This window comes from Ictidomys tridecemlineatus, chromosome 15 (genome assembly GCF_052094955.1).
Source record: "Ictidomys tridecemlineatus isolate mIctTri1 chromosome 15, mIctTri1.hap1, whole genome shotgun sequence".
Taxonomy (NCBI): Eukaryota; Metazoa; Chordata; class Mammalia; order Rodentia; family Sciuridae; genus Ictidomys; species Ictidomys tridecemlineatus.
The window spans coordinates 16,235,786-16,262,734 of record NC_135491.1 but is presented as its reverse complement, the minus strand read 5'-3'; the positions used below and the strand labels follow the sequence as shown (position 1 = coordinate 16,262,734).

The 26,949-nt window shown below is 38.7% G+C and overlaps 1 protein-coding gene across 1 annotated transcript; it reads right to left on the bottom strand.

The window, feature by feature from the left end:
- Positions 1–4,965: 4,965 nt before the first annotated feature.
- Positions 4,966–26,026, bottom strand: LOC101958156 (uncharacterized). The gene is given in 9 exon segments (XM_078033244.1): positions 4,966–6,344; positions 9,234–9,303; positions 11,477–12,454; positions 12,456–12,620; positions 12,658–13,613; positions 13,615–13,778; positions 21,080–21,175; positions 21,551–21,677; positions 25,112–26,026. Coding segments are annotated over 7 exon segments (1,926 nt in total). The 5' UTR covers positions 25,145–26,026; the 3' UTR covers positions 4,966–6,344; positions 9,234–9,303; positions 11,477–12,069.
- Between the last annotated feature and the right edge of the window lie 923 nt (positions 26,027–26,949).

Below are 26,949 nucleotides of genomic sequence, written 5' to 3'. Positions count from 1 at the left end.
ATTACTGTGTGATCACACACAGAGTGTGCCACAGTGGGCCACCCTCTTTTAGATGCTTTGAGAGATATGGGAGATCATTCAGGAGAATATGTGGACAGAGAAAAGTGTTGAAAAGAGAATATGGTAAGGAGACAGATGGAATAGCCACTAAGATATGGGGGATAGGGCTGGGGTTGTTGCTCAGTGGTACGGCGCTTGCCTAGCATGTGTGCAGCACTGGGTTCCGTCCTCAGCACCACATTAAAAAAATAAATTAAATTTTAAAAAGATTTCTGTTTAAAAAAAGATATTGGGGTGAACTTCTGAGTATACCGTTTTGTATAGTTTTGACTATAGAAATGTGTTTTGCTTACTAAAAAATAGATACAAGAAATTTATTTATTTATTTATTTGTTTTTGGAACCAGGGATTCAACCCTGGGATACTTAACCACTGAGCTGCATCCCCATCCCTTTTTTTTGAAATGGTCTCCCTACATTGCTTAGAGCCTTACTAACTTGCCAAGGCTGGCTTTGAACTTTAGATCCTCCTGCCTCAGGCTCCTGAGTCTCTGGGTTTATAGGCATGTACCATCACACCTGGCTTAACAAGTGTATTAGTTTTCTGTTGTTATGTAACAATTTACCACAAATCATTTATTATTTCACAGTTTCTCTGGGTAGTTTTTTTTTTTTAATCCCATCCTAACATTAGACCTCTGAGGCTCTATAAATGCCTCCAGAGCATGTTTTCACTGGGCTACTGTAAGCAAAATGTAACAAGAAGTCACTGTTCAGTTAAAAATGAGCCAGAATTATTTTCACAAATCTCTCTAATTCCTCATCACCTATCATTACACCATTCCCACTCTGAAATTTCTTCTGTCCCATCCTAGGAAATATTTTTTTTTTCTGGTCCAAATTCAGGTGCAAGGACTAACTCAGTTAAGCTAGAAGTTACAAGAAGGGAGAGGTTCCTCCTTCTACCTCACTCAGCATCTCAAGGACCTCCTCATCCAGAAAGACTGACAGCCACTAGGACAGGGCCTGAGAGAGCAGCTGGCTGAGGGCTGCAGGCTGGGTGAACACCAAGGAGTCCATAGGCTCATTTCAGGTGAGGCAGCCATAGGCCTGATTTGCTCCAAGGTCACCTGCTCACAGGATATTCCACAACTCCACTAGTAACTTTCACCAGCTGTCCTGGATTCCACATCACAACAAAGGCTATGGCAGGATGAGTAGAACTTGGGTGGTAACAGAAAGGAGAAGTGTACTGTACTGGCGGTTACAGTGTTCCAACAGTCTCTGTCCTCCCTTGGTGGTGTGTGTCCTCTGGGGTAAGAGGCAGCATCCACCAGTGCTCAAAATCTGAAATCAGATCCTTTTTTTGTTAATATTTATTTTTTTAGTTTTAGGTGGACACAATATCTTTATTTTATATTTATGTGTGCTCAGGATCAAACCCAGTGTCTTATGCATGCTAGGCGAGCACTCTACCACTGAGCCACCACCCCAGACCCTGAAGTTAGATTCTTAATAGTGCTGAGAGCGTGGCCTCTGGAGACATTTCACTAGGTCCTCTTCTCAGAGTCTTACAAAGCTGAAATTAAAGTGTTAGCCATTCTCATGTAGGCTTGACTAGGAAAGGATTTATTTCCAAGCTCTCTCAGGTAGTTGCATTAAATAATTTCTTTGTGGCAATAGAATTCATGACAGTTTGTTTTCTTGAATGTTTCAAAGCATTGAACAGAGAAACAGAGGCAGAGGGAGGATCTTTGCTGCTTGGAGTCTCTGACTTCTGGAAAAGCCTACACCCACACCTTTGCTATATAACTTAACATAAAAAGAAAAAAGAGTGATATCCCACAACTTTTGCCTTATCCTGTTGGTTAGAAGCAGTTCACAGGTCCCATCTGTACTCAAGGGGATGGCATTATCCAATGGTGTGGTTACTAGAGGCAAGACCAAAAGTATAATTTAGGAGTTTGGTGAATTAACAACTGTAGTGTATTTCAACATTGCATTTCTAAAATTCAGGTGAGAAGTCTGAACTAGAGTTATAAATATGGGAGTTCTCAGCATATAGATGGTGTTTAAGAAGTGGCTAAACCTTGGGGCTGGGGTTGTGGCTCAGTGGTAGTGCACTTGCCTAGCACATGAGAGGCCCTGGGTTCGATTCTCAGCACCACATAAAAATAAGTAAACAAAATAAAGGTATTATATCCACCTACAACTAAAAAGTAAATATTTAAAAAAAGAAGTGGCTAAACCAACAACTAAATGTTTAAATAGAAAAAAGAAAATGCTGAAGCACAGTGTAGTGGGTTACTCTGACATTTAAAACTCAGAAAAATGAGGGAGACCAGGAAATGAGGCTGAGAAACAGTGACCCAAGAAGGAGAAAAAATACCAAGTATGTTATCCTATAACCCAAGTGGCAAAAGCAATCCAAGGAAAAGAGTCATCAGCTCTGTAAAATGCTATTGATAGCTCAAATAAAATGAACCAAGAATTGTTGAATTTAGAAATGTGGAGGTCATTTGTGATATCAATAATAAATAGTAGCACATAGTGTGAACATGTTTTTTTAGCTTGAACATGTTTTTTTGCTCTTGATGTCTAATTGTTCCACTGCCATTTTAAAAATAACTCTCTTTCTTCATTGAATTGCTTTTACACCTTTAGACAGATCAATTATGCCCATTTCTGTATATCTGTTTTAGCTTTGTAATTCTGTTCTACTAACCCTTGTTTCAAACCTTCCACAAATACCACAGTACAGTTGTACTTGATAACTATTGCTCAGAATAAGTCTTAAAATGGAATTGTATGATTCTTCCAACATTATTTTTCTTTTACATATTCCTTTACCTGTGCTATTTCATTGCCCTTTCTGTGGGAGACTAACCTTGAACTTGAATGAGTCACTCCCGGGCTGGGTGCTGAGGCACTCAGTCGCAGAAATGTGGCAGAGCTTTCCCCACCCTTCTTAGGTTCTAGGGGTTCATGGGTGTGTCTTGCTATAGCCCTATGGGTGAAGCTATGCTCACCTGTTCCCTTGTAATGTAACCCCTTGCTCTGTTTAGGATAGAATGTTCCATGGAAGTGCCTTGTGTGTGCCCCTTCTCTTACTGTGCCCTTGGGTGGGGCCTCCCTAGATGTCAGTCAACCTGCTGACAGCAGACATCATGAAGCTGGACTCAGCCCCCTGAAACCTGACCCTTTACCGTATTTGAATAGCTTCTCCTCAATAAAAGGGGTCTCAATCTCTCTCTCTCTCTCTCTCTCTCTCTCTCTCTCTCTCTCTCTCTCTCCCTCCCTCCCTCCCTCCCTCCCTCCGCAGACCCTTAAGGTCAGAGGAGCCGTCACAGTGACTACAAAGAAAAAGGTATTTGTGTGTCTTGTGTGATTATTTTGCTCAGCCCAGTTAGCCCAGTTTACCTGGAGTGACCCCTGAGCCTTTTAGTCATGAATGTAACCGAGCAACTTTCCTTATAAATGTTAAAATTTATTTATATCACCAAAAAAATCTTGGTAGGTCATTGATCAAATTATGTCACATCTATAAGTCAGTCTTAAGAAAATCGATGTATGTACTTGGCTGAGTCTTCTAATCCATGAACATGGTATGTCTCTCAGTTTGTTTACATCTTTATTTTGTTCATTAGAGTTTTATAGCTTTCAGCATATGTTTTATATATGCTTTCTTAGATTTATACAAAAGTATCACTTTGGGAGCTGGAGTTGTGGCTCAGTGGTGAAGCACTTGTCTAGCATGTGTGAGGCACTGGGTTCGATTCTCAGCACTACCTAAAAATAAATGAATAAAATAAAAGCCTATCAACATCTAACAAAATATTTTAAACAGTATCACTTTGGGGGGAAACTATAATTTATATTGTGTTTTAAACTAATGTTTCCAGTAATTCATGGATCTTTGAATAAAGAAATGTGAATTTTTTTTGTGTTAACCTTGTGTCTTGTAACGTGGCTAATTCACTCATTTGTTCCAGTTGATTTTTTAGTAAACTCTCTTCAGATCTTTTATGTAGACAATCGTGTCTTCTGCACATAGGGAAGTTTTATTTCTTTTCAATATTTATGCCTTCAATTTGCTTTTACTGGCTTTTTGCACTGGCAAGTTTCAGTACTATCTTGAAAAAGAGTGCTGAAAGAAGATATCTATTTGTGCTCAGTTTTAGGAGGAAGCATTCAAAATTTCACCATTAAGTCTGGTTTCACCAGGTATTTTTAAAAATACATGCTTACAGCTGGGTGCAGTGGCGCATAACTGTGCCACTCCTAGCAGCTAGGGAGGCTGAGACAGGAGTTCAAACCCAGGCTCAGCAATGGCAAGGTGCTTAGCAACTCAGTGAGAACATGTCTCTAAATAAGTACAAAATAGGGCTGGGATGTGGCTCAGTGGTCGAGTGAACTCAGTGCTACTGAGTTCAATCCCTGGTACCAAAAACAAACCGAGGCCAGCCTCAGGGATTTAATGAGACCATAAACAACTTAGCAAGACTGTCCCAAAATAAAAAGGACTGAGGATGTGTATCAGCAGTAAAGCACTCCAAGATTCAATCCCCAGTTTAAAAAAAAAAAAGAAAAAATGTCTTTATTCCTGTCTGAAGTGGACCAACACATATGTAACTGGTGTTGATTTTTTTTTAAAGATCTTGATTGACTTTATTTGCAATTCGAGGATCAGGCAACACTACATTCTATGAAACAGACTAAGTGTTTCAATGGGCTGAGCAGAAGACATTAGTTTTATAAATAGGTAAGAGCTAAAGAAAGCAGAAATAAGTAAAGAGCAACTGGTCATTTTGTTATCCACACAAATTGTTGGCCTGCCTGGTAGGGACAAGACCCACCCCCCAAAGGGGATCATTTTTTTTCTGTTTGGTGTTGCAAACCAGAAGGCAAAACAAGATAAACAAAATCAGCACTTCTCTCTGATGCCAATCCAATAACAAGGACTCAGTTTTGAGAAAAAAGGAAAAAGAAGTTTATTGCTTTGCTAGCAAAGGAGAAGCACGGGACCTTCTGTCCCAGAGGCTGTAATTATGCCCATGAAGGGGAGCATTGGGTGTCAAGAGCTGTCCATGGGTTGCATGTGGGTCTCTGCGCGTGGAAGCCTCATGGATAGAGACACGTGGTAAATGGGAGTGGCCAGTAAACATTACCTCTGGTCAACTGCCCATGGACAAAGTGAATCTCTTTCCCACTCTGCCATGGCCTACACAGCACCTGAGATGGGTGTGACCTGCCAAGATGTCAATCAACCTGCTGACTGTAAGACCTCTCAAAGCAAGAGTCGGCCCTTGAAACCTTATCCCTGCCTTTAATGGACCCCTTTAAACCACTGGAGCCATTTTCCCTTTATCTAGTTCCAGAACCCATGTGGTCACGATCACGGGCTTTGCTTTCTGTAAATACTGAGTATATGTGTTTTTTTTACATACTAATTATCTGAAATTGTTACGTTTCAGGGTGGCTTGGATTATCCTGGGCAGGAATAAGGACTCCTTAATGAGACGCTGGCCACCACCCTTCACGAAAATGGGTTTTTAAAGAGGTGATTCAAAGGTTACATTCCACTCAAAGTCTACATTCCATGTGTTCTATCCATACTAGTAACTCACTTGTTGATTTGAGAGATATTAATTTCTGAAATCATTGGTGCCATCCTCAAAGTCTGAATTACTTTGTTCCTGTGGTGGGTGTGTGCTCAAGGACAGATAACTCTGCCTAGGATGGGGAAGAAAGGGAATCCTGTTTCCCCTGAGATTAGGGAAGGGGAGAATTAGGGAAGAGCAAGGGGAGAGGAAGAGAAAGAAACATATCCACTTTAAAAATAAATTGCAGTAGCAGAGCAGCAAAAGCTATATTCAAAGCATAAAGTGGACCACTATTATATTTCCCCCACTGTCAATTTCTACATTCCCCTTCCATGAAAAAAATAAAATGGGTGACAACATCTCCAAGCTGCTTCCTGATGAAACAGGACCAAGTAACCCAAAGTCTTTGTTCTCTATCAGGTGGGGTGTGGACAGTTAAGAGTATTAAGCATCAAGGCAGTTCAGAGGTCCACAGTGGCAAATGACAGGTTACTACACAAGGCTTACATAGGGCAGGGGTCATGCAGATCGCTAAAGGTGTTGTGACTTTACTGAGTTCAGTTTCCTTTTTCTCAAAGTGGACCATGATAGGGCAATGGCTCTCAACAAGTTCTTCAGACATCTTGTATCCTACAGCAAGTGGGGTTCCTTGGAGATCCAGGCCTGCCCAAGAAAGCTGGCATGGAGGCTGGTCTGGGGCCTCAACCAGGGTGCCAAATTTGTTACCCAAAGCTGTCCTTGTCTGAGAAAAAAAAAAGCTCAGATTATCAAAGGACAAGGATCTTTTTAAAATATATATATATATATATATATATATTTTAGTTGTACATGGACAAAACACCTTTATTTATTTATTTATTTATTTTTATATGGTGCTGAGGATCAAACCCAGTACCTCACATGTGCCAGGTAAGTGCCCTACCACTGAGCTACAACCTCAGCCCCAAAGGACAAGGTTCTTATTGCCAACTCTAGCACTGCAAGACAAAGCAGGGTCATAAACTGCCTTCCTCCAAGGCAGCCTGCTATGGGCTGGGATTAGGGCCTAATAACTGGTATTCAAATACTGATATTCACCAAAACATATATACATTGTTCTTCATTAAGCAATCCCCTGGGTGTTGCAAGTGTTTGAACAGACTCAAGAGTTCTGAAATAATCAAATGTGTTCTTGCCACCTCAATGCTTGTTTTGGTGAATGGAATAGTTCCTGGAGCTTTTTGCTCTGCCACATGCCATTCAATTCATTCCGTTGTTTCCTTTTGTGTGTGTGTGTGTGTGTGGTGCTGGGGATTGAACCCAGGGCCTTGTGCATAAAAGGCAAGAAATCTATCAACTGAGCTATTTACCCAGCCCCAATTCATTCACTTTTTTTAAAAAAATATTTATTCTTTAGGTGTAGTTGGACACAATGCCTTTATTTTATTTACTTGTTTTTATGTGGTGCTGAAGGCCTCACATGTGCTAGGCTAGGCAAGCGATCTGCTGCTGAGCTACAACCCCAGCCCCAATTCATTCACTTTTAATCTACCTATACCACTATATTTGAAACTGATTTCTTGGAAACAGGATATAGTATTATATTTTTTATCCACTCTGCCAATCTGCTTTAAATCAGTATATTCAGATCAGTTACATTTATGCAATACTTAATAATTTAGGATTTAAGTCAGCTATTTTATTACTTGTATTCTGTTTATTCCCTTTTTTAGTGTTTTTTCCAAGGGCATACAATACATGTACGTGACATATCACAGTCTAATAATATTGACATGTTGCCAATTTAAGTGAAGTGGCATTCTATCTAAAGGGACACTCCATTCACAAAACAAGAATATCAAGATGAAAAAGAAGAAGTCAGAAAAACAAATTCTACCCCAAAAAAGCAAGTGCAGCAATACAGAGCAGATTAATAAAATTGCTAAATGGGATCTGGGATTGCTCCATGACTTTAAAAGGAAAAAAAATCATCAAGAAGAAATACTATTGGGCTGGGGCTGGGCCTCAGTGACAGAGTGCTTGCCTAGCATGTGTAAAGTGCTGGGTTGGATCCTCAGCACTGCATAAAAACAAACATATAAAATAAAGGCATTCTGTCCATAACTACAAAAAAAATTTAAAAAGAAGAAATACTAAAAAAATAATTTTAAAAAGAAGAAATACTTTCTAGACATATAAATAAAATAGATTGAAATCTACTGAGAAAAATTTGATGGAAATATTAGAGAAATGTTTCCTGATGTGATTACAAGTTTATTTAGTATAACATTTATATAAGTGGAAGTATTAAGTTTTTTTTAAATTAAGACATTTCTTCTGCTGGGGTAGAAACGTTAATGTTGGTTCTAATATTGTTTATATCTACATTTAGAACATAGATTTAATTGTTTGTGTTAAACATTTAATATAGATTAATAAAATGCAGGCAAATCATTAATATAATCACAAAACATACATCTATAAAAAATTAAACATTAAGAGGTTGCAATAAATAAATATATACATTTAGCCATTTGTAAGTTCTCTGTAAGTTATTCTTAATTAGAAGAAAAAATAAAAATTGAAAATATAAGCCACTGCCCGGGATGGTGGCACACACCTGTGATCCCAGCAGCTCAGGAAGCTGATACAGGAGGATCATGAGTTCAAAGCCAGCCTCAGCAACTGTGAGGCGCTAAGCAACTCAGAGATACCCTTTCTCTAAATAAAATGCAAAATAGGGCTGGGGATGTGGCTCAGTGACCAAATGCCCCTGAGTTCAATCCCCAGTACCAAAAAAAAGAAGAAGAAGAAATTATAAGCCACACAGAAATGAACTGACTTTCAAATAACAATAAAAAGGAAGAAGATAAATAAATTATTATTATATTAGAATGATAAAGCAATAAAACTAGGAAATCAGTTTGAGGAAATTAATAATATAAACTAATGAAATTGAAAAGAAAAGAAAAACACACACCAGGGCTGATATTGTGGCTCAGCGGTAGAGCACTCGCCTAGCATGTGCAGGGCCCTGGGTTCAATCCTCAGCACCACATAAACATAAATAATTGAAATGAAGGTATTGTATCCAACTACAACTAAAAACTAAATATTTAAAAAAACACACACCAAAGAGATGATTACACAAAGCTAGCCATGCACAGTGGTATATGCCAACAATCCCAGCTACTCCTAACAAGACAAATGCAAGTTCAAGGCCAGCCTCAACAATTTGGCAAGGCCCTAAGTATATGTCTCAAAATAAAAAATAAAATGGGCTGGGGAGTGTGGCTCAGTGGTAAAGTATCTCTGGTTCACTCTTTAGTATCACTCCTCCCCTCAAAATTGTAAGCCATACAGGATATTAATGTAAATAAAATATTACTTCCTATGGCATGTAACTTAATGTCTAAGTTAATAGAAGATAGCTGGTATTTAAAATGTACCATTGCATTTACCTCTGAAGATAAGAGCCAGACATGGTGGGGCACTCTTGAAATCCTAGAGATTCTGGAGACCAAGGCAGGAGGATTGCGACTTAGAGGAAAGCCTTGGCAACTTAGAAAGACCTTGTATCAAAAAATATATAAATAAACAAATAAGAAGGCCTAGGGGGCTGAGGATGTGGCTCAAGCGGTGGCGCGCTCACCTGACATGCGTGCGGCCCGGGTTCGATCCTCAGCACCACATACCAACAAAGATGCTGTGTCTGCCAAAAACTGAAAAATAAATATTAAAATTTAAAAAAAAAAAAAAAAAAAAAAGAAGGCCTAGGGGTGTAGCTGAGTGGTGAAGTGCCCCTGGGTTCAAACCCCAGTAAAAATTAAAAAAAAAAAAGAGTAAAAGAAAAAAATGAAAATCTGGCCTAACACAGATATAGAGTTAGAAGATAAAGGAATATTTTAGTGCTTTTTCAGATACTTGTTGATATTACTCTTTGACAGTACATCAAAAAATCAGTTGGGCGTTATAGCGCATGCCTATAATCCCAGCAGCTCAGGAGACTGAGGCAGGAGGATCACGAGTTCAAAGCCAACCTCAGCAAAAGTGAGGCACTAAACAACTCAGTGAGACCCTGTCTCTAAATAAAATACAAAATAGGGCTAGTAATGTGGCTCAGTGGATGAGTGCCCCTGAGTTCAATCCCAGTACCCCCCACCCCCCAAAAAATCAACAAGTATAATTTCTTAAAGCTTACTTGTAATGTGGAATGAATTGGACATTTACTAAATTAAAATCCATTTGTCAATTTTATATGTAAAATGAATCTTTACCCAGGTATGATTTTATAATATCACATATTAATCATTTGGAACATTGGCTCTGTGAGGTAAACAAATTCCAAGGTTGATAAATTATATTATTTGTTATTACAGATTCATATTTACTAATATTACTATCAGTCTCATCATAAAGAACTAAGTATTGAGAAACTGTCACATTCACAGGGAAAATACTTGTTTTTGTAATTCAAATTTTTTGCTTAAAATTAGCAAAAATTCCTGTCATTTTTTAAAAAATCACCTTGTGGTGTGTATATGTGTAGTACTGGGCACTGAACCCAGGGCCTTGTGCATGCCAGGCAAGTGCTCTATAAACAGCTACATCCCCAGCCCAAAAAAATCACTTCATTTTTGACAAAATGTGTACTGAATGTGTGTGAATCAACCTTTCAAATAAAAATAACATCCTTATGTACGTGGCTTGTTCAGCTTACAACTTAATCACATAAGTGTTTCCTTGAAACAACCTATTGTTCTTGAAGATATAGAAGAGCTTTGTGTGCGTTTCCCATTTCATCACAGAAAATAGTTTTGAAAAGTACACATATCAGTATCTTGCTTGTGATACTGTAATGTGGAGTTTAAAGACTGGGCAAACAGCTGGGCATGGTGGCTTGCCACATGCCTGTAATCCCAGTGGCTTGGGAAGCTGAGGCAGGAGCATCATGAGTTCAAAGGCAGCTTTAGAAAATTAGTGAGGCCCTAAGTAACTTAGTGAGACCCTGTCTCAAAAAATAAAAAGGGCTGAGAATGTGGCTCAGTGGGTTAGGTTAACTCAGGGGCACTTAACAAAAAAATTTTTTTTTTAAAAATTGGGCAGGGCTGGGGCTAGGGCTCAGCAGTACACATGCCTGGCATGTGCGAGGTACTGGGTTCAATTCTCAGCACCATATATGAATAAATAAAATCAAGGTCTATCAACAACTAAAAATAGATTTTAAAAAATTGGGCAAACAGTACATAGGATCTCTATATATAATTTCTTACAACTGCACGTGAATCTACAATCATCTCAAAATAAAAACTGTAATTATAAAATATTGTATTCAAGGACTGATAAAAACTTTTATGCTTTATAGGAAACTTACTATTTTCTTTTACAGTGCTGGGGATCAAACCCAAGGCCTTGTGAAAGCTAGGCAATAAAGAGGAACTTTAGTGGAACTTGCCTTTTCTAACTCCAGTGTATGCTGTCGAAAAAATATTTCCTGGTACAGTTTAGTGACACTACTTTGATTTATGCAAAGGCCCCCTTAGTTTTTCAATCACCATTGCTTTTGCACCATCAGTGCAAATTTCAGCACAGCGGAAAAAAGTATCACGAGTATAATTATGAAATTTGTTTTAATCATTCAAATCTCGGAAAAGGTCTCAGGGCTCTAGATATCATCTGACCATACTTAGATCTAGTGACTGTTACATAATATTGAATTAAAATAGAATTAAATTACATTTAATTAGCTATTTTAAAACTCATTACCACCTCTTTTTTTTAATGAAACCTTCTAACGGTGACCATAACAGACATGGATTTGAGATATTATTCATTGTTTCACACTGTTTACTATCGTTTCTTCAAAATTTTCAACATAGTATAGTCTCTACTTACCATGGGAGCAATGGATGCTAAGTAGTTGGCTTTGGGATACTTTTTTGCGTATAAACATCTGGAGTTGTCACCTTCAGGATATTAAAGATGAGGCACTAGAAAATGGCCCTCTAAACACAGATTGGGGAGGCAAAACCTACAAAAGACTATGCAAAATAATTATCTGAGGAACTAACATTAAATCAGCTATGCTGTCAGCCAAGTCTTTGTTCTCAGTTAGAAGGTCACATAGACTTCAAAAGACAAGCTCTAGTACTGTCATGAGGATATGAGGGAAGGAGTGTTACAGTGTCCTTGGAAAACAACACAGAAATAGTTTCCATTCCCTATTTAAAGGACTCCACAATAAAGCACGCCCACTAGAGAAGGCCAAAGCTCTTGAAAATGGGCCAGCAATCCTCCTTTAGATGAACTGGAAATGCAACTCTCACCAGTACAGTGGCATGCACACTACCGTCAATTGTAAGATGTCTCCTCTGTGGTGTTTCAGCAGTGGCTGACTGAAACCATAGCTCTGTGCATGTCCTCTGCTGTCTGATGAAGTGTGACCCCTTGCTAAAGGCTTCATTACACTACTTGTACACACAAGGTTTCTATCTTGAGTGTATCCTCTGATGTCCTATAAGATTTGACTTCCGACTAAAGCCCCGCCCACATTTCCTGCAAACATAAGGTTTCTCTCCTGAATGGCTCCTCTGGTGTCTAATGAGGTGCGACTGCCAGCTAAAGCCCTGCCTACACTCCCTGCACATGTGAGGCTTCCCCCCTAAGTGTGCCCTCTGGTGTTTAATGAGAGTTAACTTATCACAAAAGCCTTGCCCACATTCCCTGCAAACAAAGGAAACCGAGTGTGCCCTCTTATGCCTAAATAAGTTTGGCTTCTGCCTAAACCTTCTACCACAATCTCTGCACATGAAAAGTTTTTCCCCTGAGTGTGTCCTCTGATGTGAAATCAAGGTTGACTTATCATTAAAGCCCACACTCCCTGCATACAAATGGCTTCTCCCCAGAGTGTATCCTCTGGTGTGTAATGACTGTTGACTTCCTGGTAAAGCCTCCCCCACACTCTGTGCATATAAAAGGCTTCTCCCCTGTGTGTGATCTCTGGTGTTTGTGAAGGTTTGACTTCAGGCTAAAGCATTGGGCCTGACTTTATCAACGAGTCAAACCTACTTAGCCTCCCACACTCTAGGCACACATAAGGTCTAACTCCTGAGTGAGTCCTCTGGTGTGTCTTGAGGTTTGATTTCCAGCTAAAGTGACGCCCACATTCTGCGCATATGTAAGGTTTTTCTCCTGTATGTATCCTTACGTGTCTGAGGAGGTGAAGCTTCTGACTAAAACTTTGTTCACACTCTCTGCAAACATAAGGCTTTTCTCTTGAATGTGTCCTTTTATGTCTGATGAGGTAGGAATGCTGGCGAAAGCCATGCCCACATTCCTTGCAAACATAAGGCTTCTCCTCAGTCTGTGCCCTCTGATGTGTGATGAGGTTTGACTTTAGGCTAAAGCTCTGCCCACATTCCTTGCACAGGAGGCTTGACTCCTGAGTGTGTTCGCTATGTGTGAAGAGGTTTGATTTCCAAGTAAAGCCTTGTCCACAATCCTTACACACATAAGGTTTCTCTCCTGAGTGTGTTCTCTGGTGTGTGATGAGGTTTGACTTCCAGGTAAATCCTCTCCCACATTCCCTGCACACATAAGGCTTTTCTCCAGGATGTGTCCTTGGGTTTTTGATAAGGACCAACATACTGCTGAAGTTTGGTCCCCACCCTGTGTACATGTAGGGCATCTCCCCTGTGTGTGTCTTCTGGAGGCTAAGTAGGTTTGACTCCTTGATAAAGTCTGGCCCAAACTCTTCAAATTTGATTGCTTCAAATCCTGAGACTTCCAAACCATGCAATACTTTGTCCCTTTCCTCAAGGTCGGCCTTCTGTTCTAGGCTGGGCCTTATATCCACTATTGTGTTGCCTTCCTTGGACTTTACTGGATGTTCTTCACTTGGGATGGAGGACGACTTTGATATGTCATTTTTACTTGTGCCCCCAAACAGTGGCTTGGAGTCTTGTTTTCTCTCTTGAATTTTTGCTTTGTCAGTCAAGCAGGATTGATTAAAGGGTTGTTCCTGTTGTTTTTTTCTGATATTCTGGGTACTGATTCCCTGGATGGAGATGATTTCCTGCATATAAACTTGAAAAGAGCTGAGGCAGATGACTGAGCCACACATGTTGGCTAAGGACTTGCTGACTGGAGAGTACCAGAGGGCAGGAAGGACAAGGTTGAATTTCTGACTTTGATCCTGCTGAATAAAGAACATTTTCAGAGAAGTCATAAGTAGGGCTGCCTAGGTTATTTTGCCATGTCCACTGGTGATTCATAATATATTTATATTACAAGCTATCTCCCAAGTAGAAATTCGTCATAAGACCTATTTTTTTATTTCTCTTTATGCATTACATTTTCTGTTGCAGGAGTTGGTAAACTCATCCAACAGGCCAAATTCAGCTTGCAACCTATTTCTGTAAGGCCTCCCAGTTCTAAAAAATTAAAATAAGCTGGGTATGGTGGTACATGCCTTAATCCCAGTGGCTTGGGAGGCTAAGACAGGAGGACACAAGTTCAAAGCCAGTCTCAGCAACAGCAAGATGCTAAGCATAGTGAGACCCTGTCTCTAATTAAAATACAAAACAGGGATGGGAATGTGGCTCAGTGGTTGAGTGCCCCTGAGTTCAATCCCCAGTACTCAAAATAAATAAATAAAATTAAAATTATCTTGGGGGAGGAAAGAAGACAATCTGACAAGATTGTATGTGGCCTTAAAAGCTTAAATATTTACTACATAGCACTTTATCGAAGTTTGACATCCATACAATTATAATGTAGAAAATTCATATCAAGAGCTTTTCACATTATCACATTATTCTGGTACTGTTCAGCAGTACCAGAAATCAACCAAAGACAAAAATAAGTCAAGACGTGTTTATTCATGAAAAACACTGAACTCAGATAAGAATAAGAGTTTGCTACATTATTGCTATAGCTGTATATTTAATCATGTGGGGAGTACCAAAACAGACATGTAGACCAATAGTACAGAATAGAAAACTTAGAGACAAACCCACATAAATACATTATCATACTAGACAAAGATGCCAAAAACATACATTGGAGAAAAGATAGCCTCCTCAACAAATGGTGCTAGGAAAACTGGAAATCCATATGTAGATGGCTCTCCCTCCATCCTAGCTTAGTTGTTAATGTGGTAGCTTATATGAGGCAAGCCACCAAGCTGCTACAGAGGGGCTGACTTGATTTGTAATGGAAGGTGAGAAACCAATGTCCCTGCAGCTGTCAATACAAGTTAAGGTCTAGGTAGTAAATGAACAGGGAAGACAAGCAACTGCTTTCTGAGGATTACAATCTTGAAGAAAAAATTTGATAGACTATCCAAAATTCAACAAGGAGACCCTGAAAATGAGACAACAAGAGGGAGGCTTGACAAACCCTTCACACAACCCTGGCATTAGAAAGCTGTGGGCTGGGTGGGCCTGGGCTCTCCACACATCCCTGCCTGACAAGGAGATGACAACCAGGGTAAAGGAAAAATAAGAGGACTCAGTGGAAAGTAGAACGCCAGGAAAGACACCCCCTCCCCAGTACTGGGGATTGAACCCGGGGTGCTTTACCACTGAGCTATCTTCCTAGCCCCTTTTTATATTTGATTTTGAGATGGGGTCACACTAAGTTGCTTAGAGCCTCACAAAGTTGCTGAAGTTGTGATCTCAAAGTTGTAAAGCTCCTGCCTTAGCCTTCCAAATTGCTAGGATTACAGGAGAGCACTACCATGCCCATCTCAGGAAAGATTTAAAACAACCTGACCTTTGAATTTTCTCCCCAACCCACACATTTAACCATAAATATAGATAGGAAGCCTTTCTAACTCAAAGTCTTTGAGTACGTATATGGCCAATTCTTACAGACCACTAAGTTCTGCAGTTACAAGACTGACATCAAGGAAGCAAGAATTAAAAATAAACACTACCTGGGCGTGGTGGTGCACACTGTAATCCTAGCAACTAGGGAGACTGAGGCAGGAGCATTCCAAGTTCAAGGCCTCAGCAATTTAGTGAGTCAAAAAGGGGTGGGAGACGGGCACTAGAGATACAGCACAGTGGCAAAGCACCCCTGGTTCAATCCCCAGTACTGGGGGAGAAAAATATATGAAAAAAAATAATAAGGAAATGTCAAAAGTAGCAATAGATTTATAAACCAAAAATTTTTTAAAAATCCTAAATAAAGAGAAAGATACTCATGGATTACGAGACTCAATCTTATTAAGATGGTAGTTCTCCCCCAAACTGATCTATAGGTACAACGTAATCCTTATATCAAAACCACAGGTGGCTCTTTGTTTTCCTATTAATTGACAATATGACTCTAAAACTTATATTGATATTCAAAATACATAAAATATCCAAAGCAAAATTGATAAAGAAAGCTAAGGGGACTGGGGTTGTGATTCACTGGTACAGCACTTGCCTGGCATGTTGTGAAGCCCTGGATTCGATCCTCAACACCACATATAAATAAATAAATAAAGTGAAAAATCCATGTGCAACTAAAAAATATTGGAAAAAGAAAAAGAAAATTAAGAAACTTAGACAATCCAACTTCAAAACTTAATATAAAGCTGTGACAATGAAGATAGTATCATAAGGAGGAGGTATCATAAGAAGGATAGCTTCAGTGAAAAAAAATTGGAAGACCAGAAACAAATCCCTAGATTTCTAGTCAACTGATTTTTTAATCAATTTAAAGGTGCCAAGGTAACTAGTGGGGAAAGAGAATACTTTTTAAACAAAGAATGTCAGGACAATTGAATATTCACATGTAAGAAAATAAGCTTAGACTCTCACCCCCACATAATATACAAAAAGTAACTCAAAATGCATCATGGTACTAAATGTAAGCACCAAAAACATAAAACTTCTCAAAGAAACCAAAGTAGAAAGAAATTTTTGTGATCTGAGTTAAGTACAAAATTCTTAGTTAGAAAACCAAAAACACAACCTATTTAAAAATAACAACAACATAAACAGCAATAGGGCTCAGTGGAAGACCTTGCATATCTTAGAGATAGTTTTCTGTTAAGTTTTCTGTTAAGATCTTCTCCTTTTTTTCACCCAAACTTTGACTATGACATGAGGCCTGGTTCCATCCTTAATTCCCCCAAACAAGACCAAAAAACCCTGATAAATTGGATTTCATCAAAATTTCAAACTTTTCTGTTTGAAAAGACATCATTAGGAAAGTGAAGATAATCTACAAACATGGAAAAATATCTGCAAACGGGTGTAGAAAAAAAATAGGAAGAGATAACCGAGAAACTGACTCTTAAAGAGCCACATGGAGTAAGATCTATAAATCTGCATTTTCAACTGAGTATATTCTACAATCAGCTCAGAGGGGAGAGAGTAAAGAAGACTTATGGATCTGAAATACCAGAAAACCAAAAGGCCAGAAGAATAACTGAGAATTACTAAATCCTTAACAACAAAAAAACCACTAAAAGTGTAGCCCTAAAAACTGCATATGGTCTCTGCCCAAATCCTCAGATGAAAGGCAAATTACATATGTGAGAGATTACCAGAAGGCCAGCTAAAAAAGAAGCTATTTAAAGCAACAGGAACAGAGCAGGAATACCAGCTGTTTCATATTGCTGAGGAGACCAAAGTTTACAGTTCAAATTCAGATGAGAAACAGAAAAGTGTGACCATATGATGGGGGAAAAGGGGGCAAGGGAGTGGATCTAGTTGTTAAATTTAGCACACAAAGATTTCAAAGAAGCCATTGTATTTTCAACTAACTAAAGGAAATTATATTCAAAACAAAAAAGGAAAATAGAATATCAATATTAGAAAACATGTAGAATTGTAATAGAGAAATGGACACATTTTTTAAAAAGAAATTACCCAACTGAAACAAACAATAACTAATTTAAGAATTCACTTGAAAGGTTCAGTAGCAGACTGAAAATGGAAGAAGAAGGATTAGTAAATATGAAGATAAATAAATAGAATTTACCTACTCCGTTCCAAAAAAAGAGAGAAAAGAGTTTGAAGAAAAATGAACAGAAGTTTGTGAGAAAGTATTCACTTTCAGAAATGTATGGGCAACATATAGTAGCCCAATATACTGGTAAACTGGAGTTCTAGAATGAGAGGAGAATAAAAAGGGCAGGAAAATACATTGAAATAATTGCCATATATTTTACCAAATGAGTAGAAAACCTAACTTACAGATCCAAGAAGCTTCATAATGCCCAGGAAGTGACAACACAAAGAAAACTATCTCTAAGAACATCACTTACTATTGAAAATCACTGTTGAAAAGATTGAAAACAATCACAGAAGATAAATTACATATAAAAGAAAAACACTATATGATAACTTCTCAAAAGATATTATAAGTTCCAGGCCAGTGCAGAAAATTTATCAAGACCCTGTTTCAAACATAAAATTTTAAAAAGGGCTACAGATATAGCTCAATGGTAGAGTACCTACCATATGAGGTCCTGAGTTCAATCCCTAGTACCACCAAAAATAACAATGAAATCAAAAGTTGGTTCTTTGCAAAGATACACAAAACTAATCTCTAAGTAAAATGGACAAGTTGAAATATACAAATTTTAAAAGTTGATATAAAAAGAAACAAAGAATAAAAATAGTCACATATCTATTAAGTAAATAAAATCTGAAATTTAAAATCCTCCCTCAAGGAAAACCTCACTGGTAAATTCTAACAAACATTAAAGAAAGAATACTAATTCTAATAAACTTTCAATAAAACAAAGGAAGGTGATACCTCTGACCTCATTTTATGAAGTTACTATTACTTTCAAATCAAAACCAGATGAAGACTTAAGGAAACTACCAATCAAAATCCCTCATGAACACTGATAAAAATTCTTAGCAAAACATTTGCAAACCAAACTCAATAAAATTTTTAAAATATATATAATATGATGAAATAAGGTTTACTCCAGAATGAAAGGCTTATTCAACTTTCAAAAATCAATCAAGGGCTGGGTTGTGGCTCAGTGGTAGAGCGCTTGCCTAGCATGTGTGAGGCACTGGATTCAATTCTCAGCACCACATAAAAAATAAATAAATATATATATTGGGTCCATCTACAGCTAAAAATATAAATAAAATATTTTGTCCACCTACTAAAAAAAATCAATACAATTGACCATATTAACAAACTAAAGAAATGCCATATTATCTCCTAAAGCAAGAGTCTGAGATTTTTTTTTTCTTAAAAAGTCAAACAACATACATTGGCTTGCAAGCCACACAGTGTTTGTTTTAAATACTCAGCTCTACTGATAATATGAAAGCATCGAGAGACAACAAATCAATTAAATGGATATGGCTGTTTTCTAATAAAACTTTATTTATGTGAACTCTAATTACAAAGAAAAAATATTACCATCTCACAGGTCTAATTTTGTGACTTCTGATCTAAATAAAAACATAAAAGTCATGTGGAAAAATTCAACACTCATCCATGATTAAAAAAAAAAACATCTCAACAAAACAGGAACAGAAGGAAAATACATCAACCTGATAAAAGTAACATCATACTATATGATGAAAAAGTGAACTCTTGCCACCCAAGATATAGAATAGGGAAACAATGTCCACTTTCACAACTTCTATTCAAAATTGTACCAATGGTCCTAGCAATTGCAATAAGGAAAAAAAGAGATAAGTGGTAATAAAAAGATAAAGAGGGAAAGATAGAAGGATAAAAAAAGGGAGGAAAAGGATGGCGGGAGGAAGGATCAAAAGCACGCAGTATAAAAAGGAAGAGCAAAACTGACTTTTTATTCATAGATGACATGACCTACATATGGAAAATTCTAAGAATCTACAAAAAATACTATAATTAATAAGTGAATTAAGCAGAGTGACAGGAAACATGAGCAATATATAAATAATATTCTCACTATACTAGCAGGGAACAACTGAAGGTCAAAATTTAAAATACATGGGCTGGGATTATGGCTCAGCTGTAGAGTGCTCACCTAGCATGGTCGGGACCCGGGTTTGATCCTCAGCACCACATAAAAATAAAGGCATTGTGTTGTGTCCATCTATACCTCAAAAATAAATAAATAAATAAATATTTTAAATAAAATACAATTCCATTTAGAATAGCATATAAAATTATGACAACATGAATATAAATACCTAGAAATAAATGTACCAAAACATATGCAAAATATTTGTATCATGTTTTAAATCCTTTTATAAGATGCTCAGTCAGGTATGGCCAAAAGAAAATACAAAGGAGGGCTGGGGGTGTGGCTCAAGCAGTAGCACGCTCAAATGGCATGCCTGTGGCCCAGGTTAGATCCTCAACATCACATACAAACAAAGATGTTGTGTCTGCGGAAAACTAAAAAATAAATATTTTTTTAAAAAAAGAAAATACAAAGGAGACGATCAGGAAAAAAATAAAACAAAACAAAATTTTTAAAAATTTATTATATTTACAAGTTCCAGAGAAATAGAATTCGGCATTAGAAATCCCTAACACTGTTATACATAGGCATTATAAATCCGTAAACAGTTCTCTTTAGACAGGACATCAGGAAGGTATGTGATACAATCTGGAAATGGTTAGGTTATGTTTTATTTCTTAAACTAGAGTGCTGGCACATGAATATGTATTTTATTATTATTCATAGCTTTCTATAATCTGGAGAAGTAGAGATAATCAGTTATTCTTAGTATAAGAGAAAACAGAAAGTATCCAGAAGTGTCACGAACCATCTGTGGGCTGTGTGTGGATTGTGTTGTGCATAGTAGGCTCTTGAAGGGATAGGTCTGCACTGCCAACACCCTGTCAGAGATTAATCTCATGATGCAGGTGCGCCTCCCCCTCTAGCTCTGCCTAAGATCCCACACAGCACCTGAGATGAGTGTGACTCACCAAGATGTCAATCAATCTGCTGACCACAAGAAATCATGAAGCAAGACTCTACCCTTGAAAACTTATTCCTCTCTGATCCCCCCCCCCCATAAAATAAAGGAAACGCAGGCTCATGCTCTTTCTAGCGCTCTTTCTAGCCCTTTAAGGTCACAGAGCAGTCCTGCCTTTGGTTTAAAAACTATTTTTTTGCTACTTTCTTAGCTTAATGTTGCAGTCAGCTCTTTTAAACCCAGTTCAACTCGTCTTCATGGGTCATGGTTGAGACAAAATGTTGGTAGATTAAATGTCAATGAGGTAGGTACAGTTTTTAAGATCCAGAGGAAAGAAAAATAAGACTATGAACGTGAAAAGCATTATAGAGAAGGCAAGACAAATGAGGAAGTGAGGTTTTCAGGAGCAGGGAAGAGATCCTCCCTCAGAAAAGTCCCTCCCTCAACTGAAGAGTATATTCTGCAAGGAAACCAAAGCTACAAAGCCTTACCAGTGGCCTTAAGAGGCCTGCAGATGAGCTTCTTTCCAGTATCTGAGAAATGCCTCTTCCTTCTCTATCTGCCAAGCTGTATGCTAGATAGATGTAAGCATCTATCCCATGCTCACACTCACCTGGACAGAGGTCCGGCAGATGTTTTCTCACCTCTCTCCAGGGCTCTTCCCCTTGCTCCAGCTGAGTAATGAGTTTTGGTTTGGAAAATGCAATTTCTGTTCATAGGGAAGAAAACAAGGAGATACTTGATTATGAGAACTCACAAGGTTACAAAAGACCTATGAATAGTTAATTTTTCAAAGTAGAAAAGCTGAGTGAGGAAAGGCAGTTCCAGAAATGAATCATATTAAAGATAAAGTAAAAAGAGAGCCAAGCCCTGGGAAAGAGGCCTGGAAATGTATAACATGAGTGATATCATACATAATATGAGTAAATCAAATTATCTGCTTCAAATCTATTAAATCTAGATTTACTAAAAGTAAAAAGGTAAATAACTATTTTTAAGCACAACCCAAAAGAATAACTTTTCTCATGACACATGAAAAATATCATGTGGAACAAATTTTAGTGCTAAGGGATGCCATACTTACCTAATGATACCAGGTGACTATAATTCTCCAGCATCACTTCCCTGTGTAGGATCTTCTGAGCAGGGCTTAACAACCTCCACTCCTCTTGGGTGAAGTCCACAGCCACATCCCTGAACACCACAAAAGCCTTTAACAAAAAATACATCCCTGTTTTATCCAGGAGCCACCTTGCCTGAAGCTTAGAATGAGAGGTCAAAAGGCTCCCTAAAGCTAGAGAACTACTCAGTGGTCCAAAGCAAAATGCTGGCTATAAACTGTGTATAAAAGAGTCATTACTCTCCTCTCTCCATGTCTCAATTTCCTTATAAATCGATATTATAATAATATTTACCTTACAGGGTCATTATCCAAATATCCTATAACTCTGAGGGAAATGAGCCTGGATGAGGCTGACACGTGGGAGAACAAATTGGAGAAGTCAATGAATGCCAGTCCTTGGTAAGTATATAGAACTACAGGACCAACCTTAAGGTGTGCCCTCTCTCTGGACTTCCTTCTTTAAGATCTAAATTATTATTTTTCAGCCTAAGTGGGGTTTCCTATTGCTTCCACTCAAAAACATCCTATTGGTTGACTGTTTCAGTGAAGACCTCCAGTGAATCATACCTGTCTCTACCAATTTATGAATTTTCCCTCTAAAGTAACCCTGGGCTTGATCATGTGATTTGGTTTATGAAATGGGACATTAGCAAATATGATGTAAGCATTACTTTATAGAGTGTTTGGTTGGGGGACTAGCTTTCATTCTTTCTGTGCAGGATACCTGGAAAAACCATCATGTGAATAACATTAGCTTTTCAGTGAAAAAGGCCACATGGAGAACCAAGAACTGAAGCAACCCAGCCAACCAGCCTGTCAACTTCAAGACACGTGAGGTCACCCAGCTCCAGCTCTGGAGCCAGCTGACTAGCCACATAAGAATCAGCCCAAATGTGCTAGGTCTATTTGCTGACCAACAGATTTGCAAACTAATAAATGATTTCATTTTAAGCCACTAAGTTCTTTTTTTAAAAAAGGAAGGAATTTTTTTAATACCTTTATTCTATTTATTCATTTGTATGTTGTGCTGAGGATCAAACCCATGGCCTCACATGTGCTAGGCAAGCACTCTACCGCTGAGCTATAGCCCCAGCCCCAGCACTAAGTTCTTTAAGCCACTAAATTGGTGCATAGAGTTGAACTGCTTCCATAAAAAAATACTTAAAACATGTGGCATTAGTTTGGGGAGCCTGATACGGGCAGAAACTTGGAAAACTGTTATCGCAGGTTATAAAACTAGTAAACAAAATGTTAGCAGAGACTGAAAAAGCAGTAAAGACACTGCTACGGTAGTTTGAAAAAAAGGTTGTTATATATATAGTAAAACTACTGCTGCATGAACTTGGGAAAAAAAGAATATATAACTGATGATCTCTCAGATCTGGCTAAGGAAATCTCCAGACAGCCAGCTGAAAATTTCAGTTGTGGGCTGGGGATGGAGCCCATATAATAATGTATAGAAATAGAAGCATTGTAGAAATTATTATGGAATTAGTAAGCTAATTTAGAGGAAAATATAGACATGACAGGACTTGCTAGGTATATTAGTTCAGCTTCACATTACTATAAGAAAATACTTGAGGCAATTCACTTAAAAAAGGTTTATTTAGCTCACAATCCTGGCATTTCCAGACCCAAATCAGGTGAAGAAGCCTTAGTCTCCTTGACTTCGATCCCCAGTACCAAAAAAAAAAAAAATCTATATTAAGGAACATGTTGATTATATGACTCTTACGGCTTAAGAGTCTGAGTGTGAAAAAGGTAATAGGAAAAATCAGCTGACACAAACTTTTGGCTTTTCATAGTACATCAGAACACATGCTTATTAATAGTAAATGAGTGATTAAGATAGCACATACAGGGCTGGGTTTGTGGCTCAGCGGTAGAGCTCTCACCTAGCACATGTGAAGCCCTAGATTCAATCCTTAGCACTACATAAAAATGAATAAATAAAATAAAGGTATTGTGTCCAACTACAACTAAAAAATAAATATTTTTTTAAAAAAGATAGCACATACATAAAAGATTCAATATTATCTTGGAAAATTTCTGAGTGGGATTTCTTATGCATTCTTGGTGTTAACACTTTCAAGTGAATGAAATATTTTACAAACAAGAAACACTGAACTCTCAGTGTTACTCTGAAAACATGTAGGAACATATAAATCTCCACCAAAGGAGTCCAGGATTAAACTAAATACAAATCTCTTTTCTATCTAGATTTTACTCTCATCGGCTCATAAGCATAGTCAAAGCAAATTTGATATAACCAAATTAGCCCATATCAAAAATGATAGTAAGTCATTCTGGTAACTATATCCACACTCAATAAATCTTCATTTAATTAAGTCAAGGTCATCCTAGTCACCATTCTCAAGAATTAGAAGGCATCCCCTAAATTCCTATAGTCTGCCAACCACTATTTTCCCACATACAACTGATTTTCTATGCTGAGTCTCTTCGTAATATCCTTCAAAACCCAGCTTACTTAAAAACAAAATCTATACTCCTCAGCCTGGCACAGGGAATTCTGTTTGATCTGTCCCCACTCAAACTCATGGTGGAGGGAAAAATCTCTCAGAGACCAGGGAGGTTATAAAATGAGAGAGGCATGCAAAAATATTACCTTGAGAATGATTTTAACCTCTGTATAGAGACTATAGAAAGTGCCACAAATAGACCCTACAGGCTCTGTCCAAATGATGAAGAGAACATCCTGCTAAAACTTCCTGACACCAAAGGACAATGCAGGTTTAGGGCAGATATTTTTTAAAATATTTATTTTTTAGTTGTAGGCAGACACAATATCTTTACTTCATTTTTATGTGGTGCTGAGGATCGAATCCAGTGCCTCACCACTAGGCATGCACTCTACCACTGAGCCACAGCCCCAGCCCTAAGGCAGATTTATTTTTAGAGAAACAGGACCTCCAGAACTGCCCATGCCAAAAGTGCTCTCATATGTAAAATTCAGTTCATTCCATATCAAATTCCTCCTGCTCCACGTGTGAATAGCTAGTCTCTATCTTTGCCTGCACATATTTTTAAATTAACCTTAAATAGGTCTATTGGCTACTATATTCCTTCCACACTGCGGCAATGGTAGTATGCCCAGTGGCCCAGTCTCTGAAACAAACTATGCTTCTGGTCCTCTTCCCCCCAGCTCTCCAATTTACCAAACCCCCCAGCTACAATTCAGACAGTCCTTCTTCTCCTCCCCAACCTCTCAGGCCACAGGTGTCTCTGCTGTTCCCGTTTTTAATCCATATCACTGGACAACTGCGCTTGGATGTCCCTGTATTATTATTGAAACTGCTGTGTGTGGTGTTCACATTAATTTGAATGACTGAGCAATGGATGCAGAAGAAGGGTATGCTAAGGGAAGACAACAGGTATGAACCACTTTTCAAGGGCAAAGGAATGAAATTTGTCAGCAAGGCAGCCTCCAGGGCAATAAAAGGTAAGAAGTGGGGCGACAGGGATCCTGATGATAGCCAAGATGTAATTACAGATAATTCTCACCTCCTTTTTGGCTCTCAGGAGCCCCGTGGCCATTTTCCTGGTCTCCACAGTGCTACCCCTGGAGAGTGTCTAGGTGGAACCTCCCTCCCAACGTGTTAAAAAGGCATCTACTCCAAAGCCCCACAATTAGAGGTCGGAGATGCCACAGAAATCAACAGCGCAGCCAGTTCCAACCCAGAAATGGGGAAAGGGGGTCCAGGATGCCACAACACTCTCGTGCTCAGTTCCAAACTGACCAGAGAGTGAAGCCCTTGTCCCCAGCAGTGCAGTGAGTTTGTCTCTAACACTAGGGGCTTCAACGATGGAAAAACCGCACGGTGTGCCTACAGGAGAGCGCTCTCCCAGTTTGTCTCCGTGACTAAAATGGGGGCAAGCAGAGACTCGTGCTGACTAGAGAGCACTTGCGGAACGTAGGGTGCCGGACACGGATCCTGAGGCCGAAGCTCGAGGAAATAAAGGGCAGACACGCGGGAAAAAAAAAACAAACAGGGAGCCCTATCCAACCACAAACCAGCCTGATGGGCCTAACCCACTGGCCGGAAGTGCATCTGTACGTAAGCACTACGCCAGAGGGACGGCAGTAAGGGAGGGCGGAAGTGATCCCAGAGGCCTCTGGGAAGTGTAGTTTCGGAGAGAGGCGGAGGGCGTGTTGGCTTCGACCTGAATTCTGGGATGCCTCAGACCCACTTTCACCGCTCATACAATCAATTTTAACAAGCCCCTTGTTAAAATTCACTGGCCGCGAAGTTCACGAATGTCTTCTCCAAAGTCCAATTAGATCCGGTATTTTCAGGATAGCGGGATTGGCTCGGTCCCATCTCCAAGAATGGGGTTGGGAGAAACTGGTGTGTTCCCAGGATTTTAGGAAGTAGAACAGGCTGCTCAAACAACAGAGGATCCCCTGTTGATAAGTGGCAGTGAGGTTCCCAGACTTGACCTTGAAATCCCTGAGATTTCTATTGTAGGCTAGATTACAGATGCAACTTTGAGGAAATTTCCTTTTCAGTGATGGGGGCGGGGGGGGGGGCGGTGGTAGTGGTTGAAAGGGAGCCTAAACCTGAATTTTGCTCAACATGGATTTGTTGCACTATTTTGATTTTAAAGATATTGCATTAAATTATTTATCCTCCTTACTGACGTGTTTTTTTTTCTTGCCCCCTTAAATTTTGTACCCATAGTCCCAAAGGTATGAATAGATCTGATCTTCTTATATCAACCTCATTGACACCCACCAATCTGTAGCCTTGGTAGGAGGTGAGGGCCTAGTTTATGAGAGTAAGTCTCTGGAAGGAATCCCTTAGGAACTTTCCCTGAATTGTTAAATATCAAGTGATTTTATCTTTTTTTTCTCAATATCCATTATTTCCTGGTAATCATTCTTCCCAAGGTTCCAATTCCAGGAATCTTCAGGACCCTATCATAGTGCACATATTCAAATGATTTTTTTTCTTTTAATACAGACGATTGAACTCATGGCTTTATGTATGCTAGGCAAGTGCTCTGCCACTGAACTACTTCCAAATTCTTTTATATTTTGAGATGGATCCTCACTAAATTGCCCAAACTAAAGCCCTGAACTTGCAGTCCACTTGCCATAGCTTCCAAAATTACATGCATCATGTTGCTCAAAGATTATTCTGAAATTTTTGCACACCCTCTAGATTTCTTCAACAACTTCTCTCCTGGATAAGTAAAAGCCAAAGTTTGCATGTTAAATATCAGCCTCTGATAATATTAACCAGTGGGTGGGTGCTTAGAAAGGAGGATCAGCTAGATCTCTATTCCAGCTTAGGTCAATAACCTTATCAAGGGCTGGGGATGTGGCTCAAGTGGTAGCG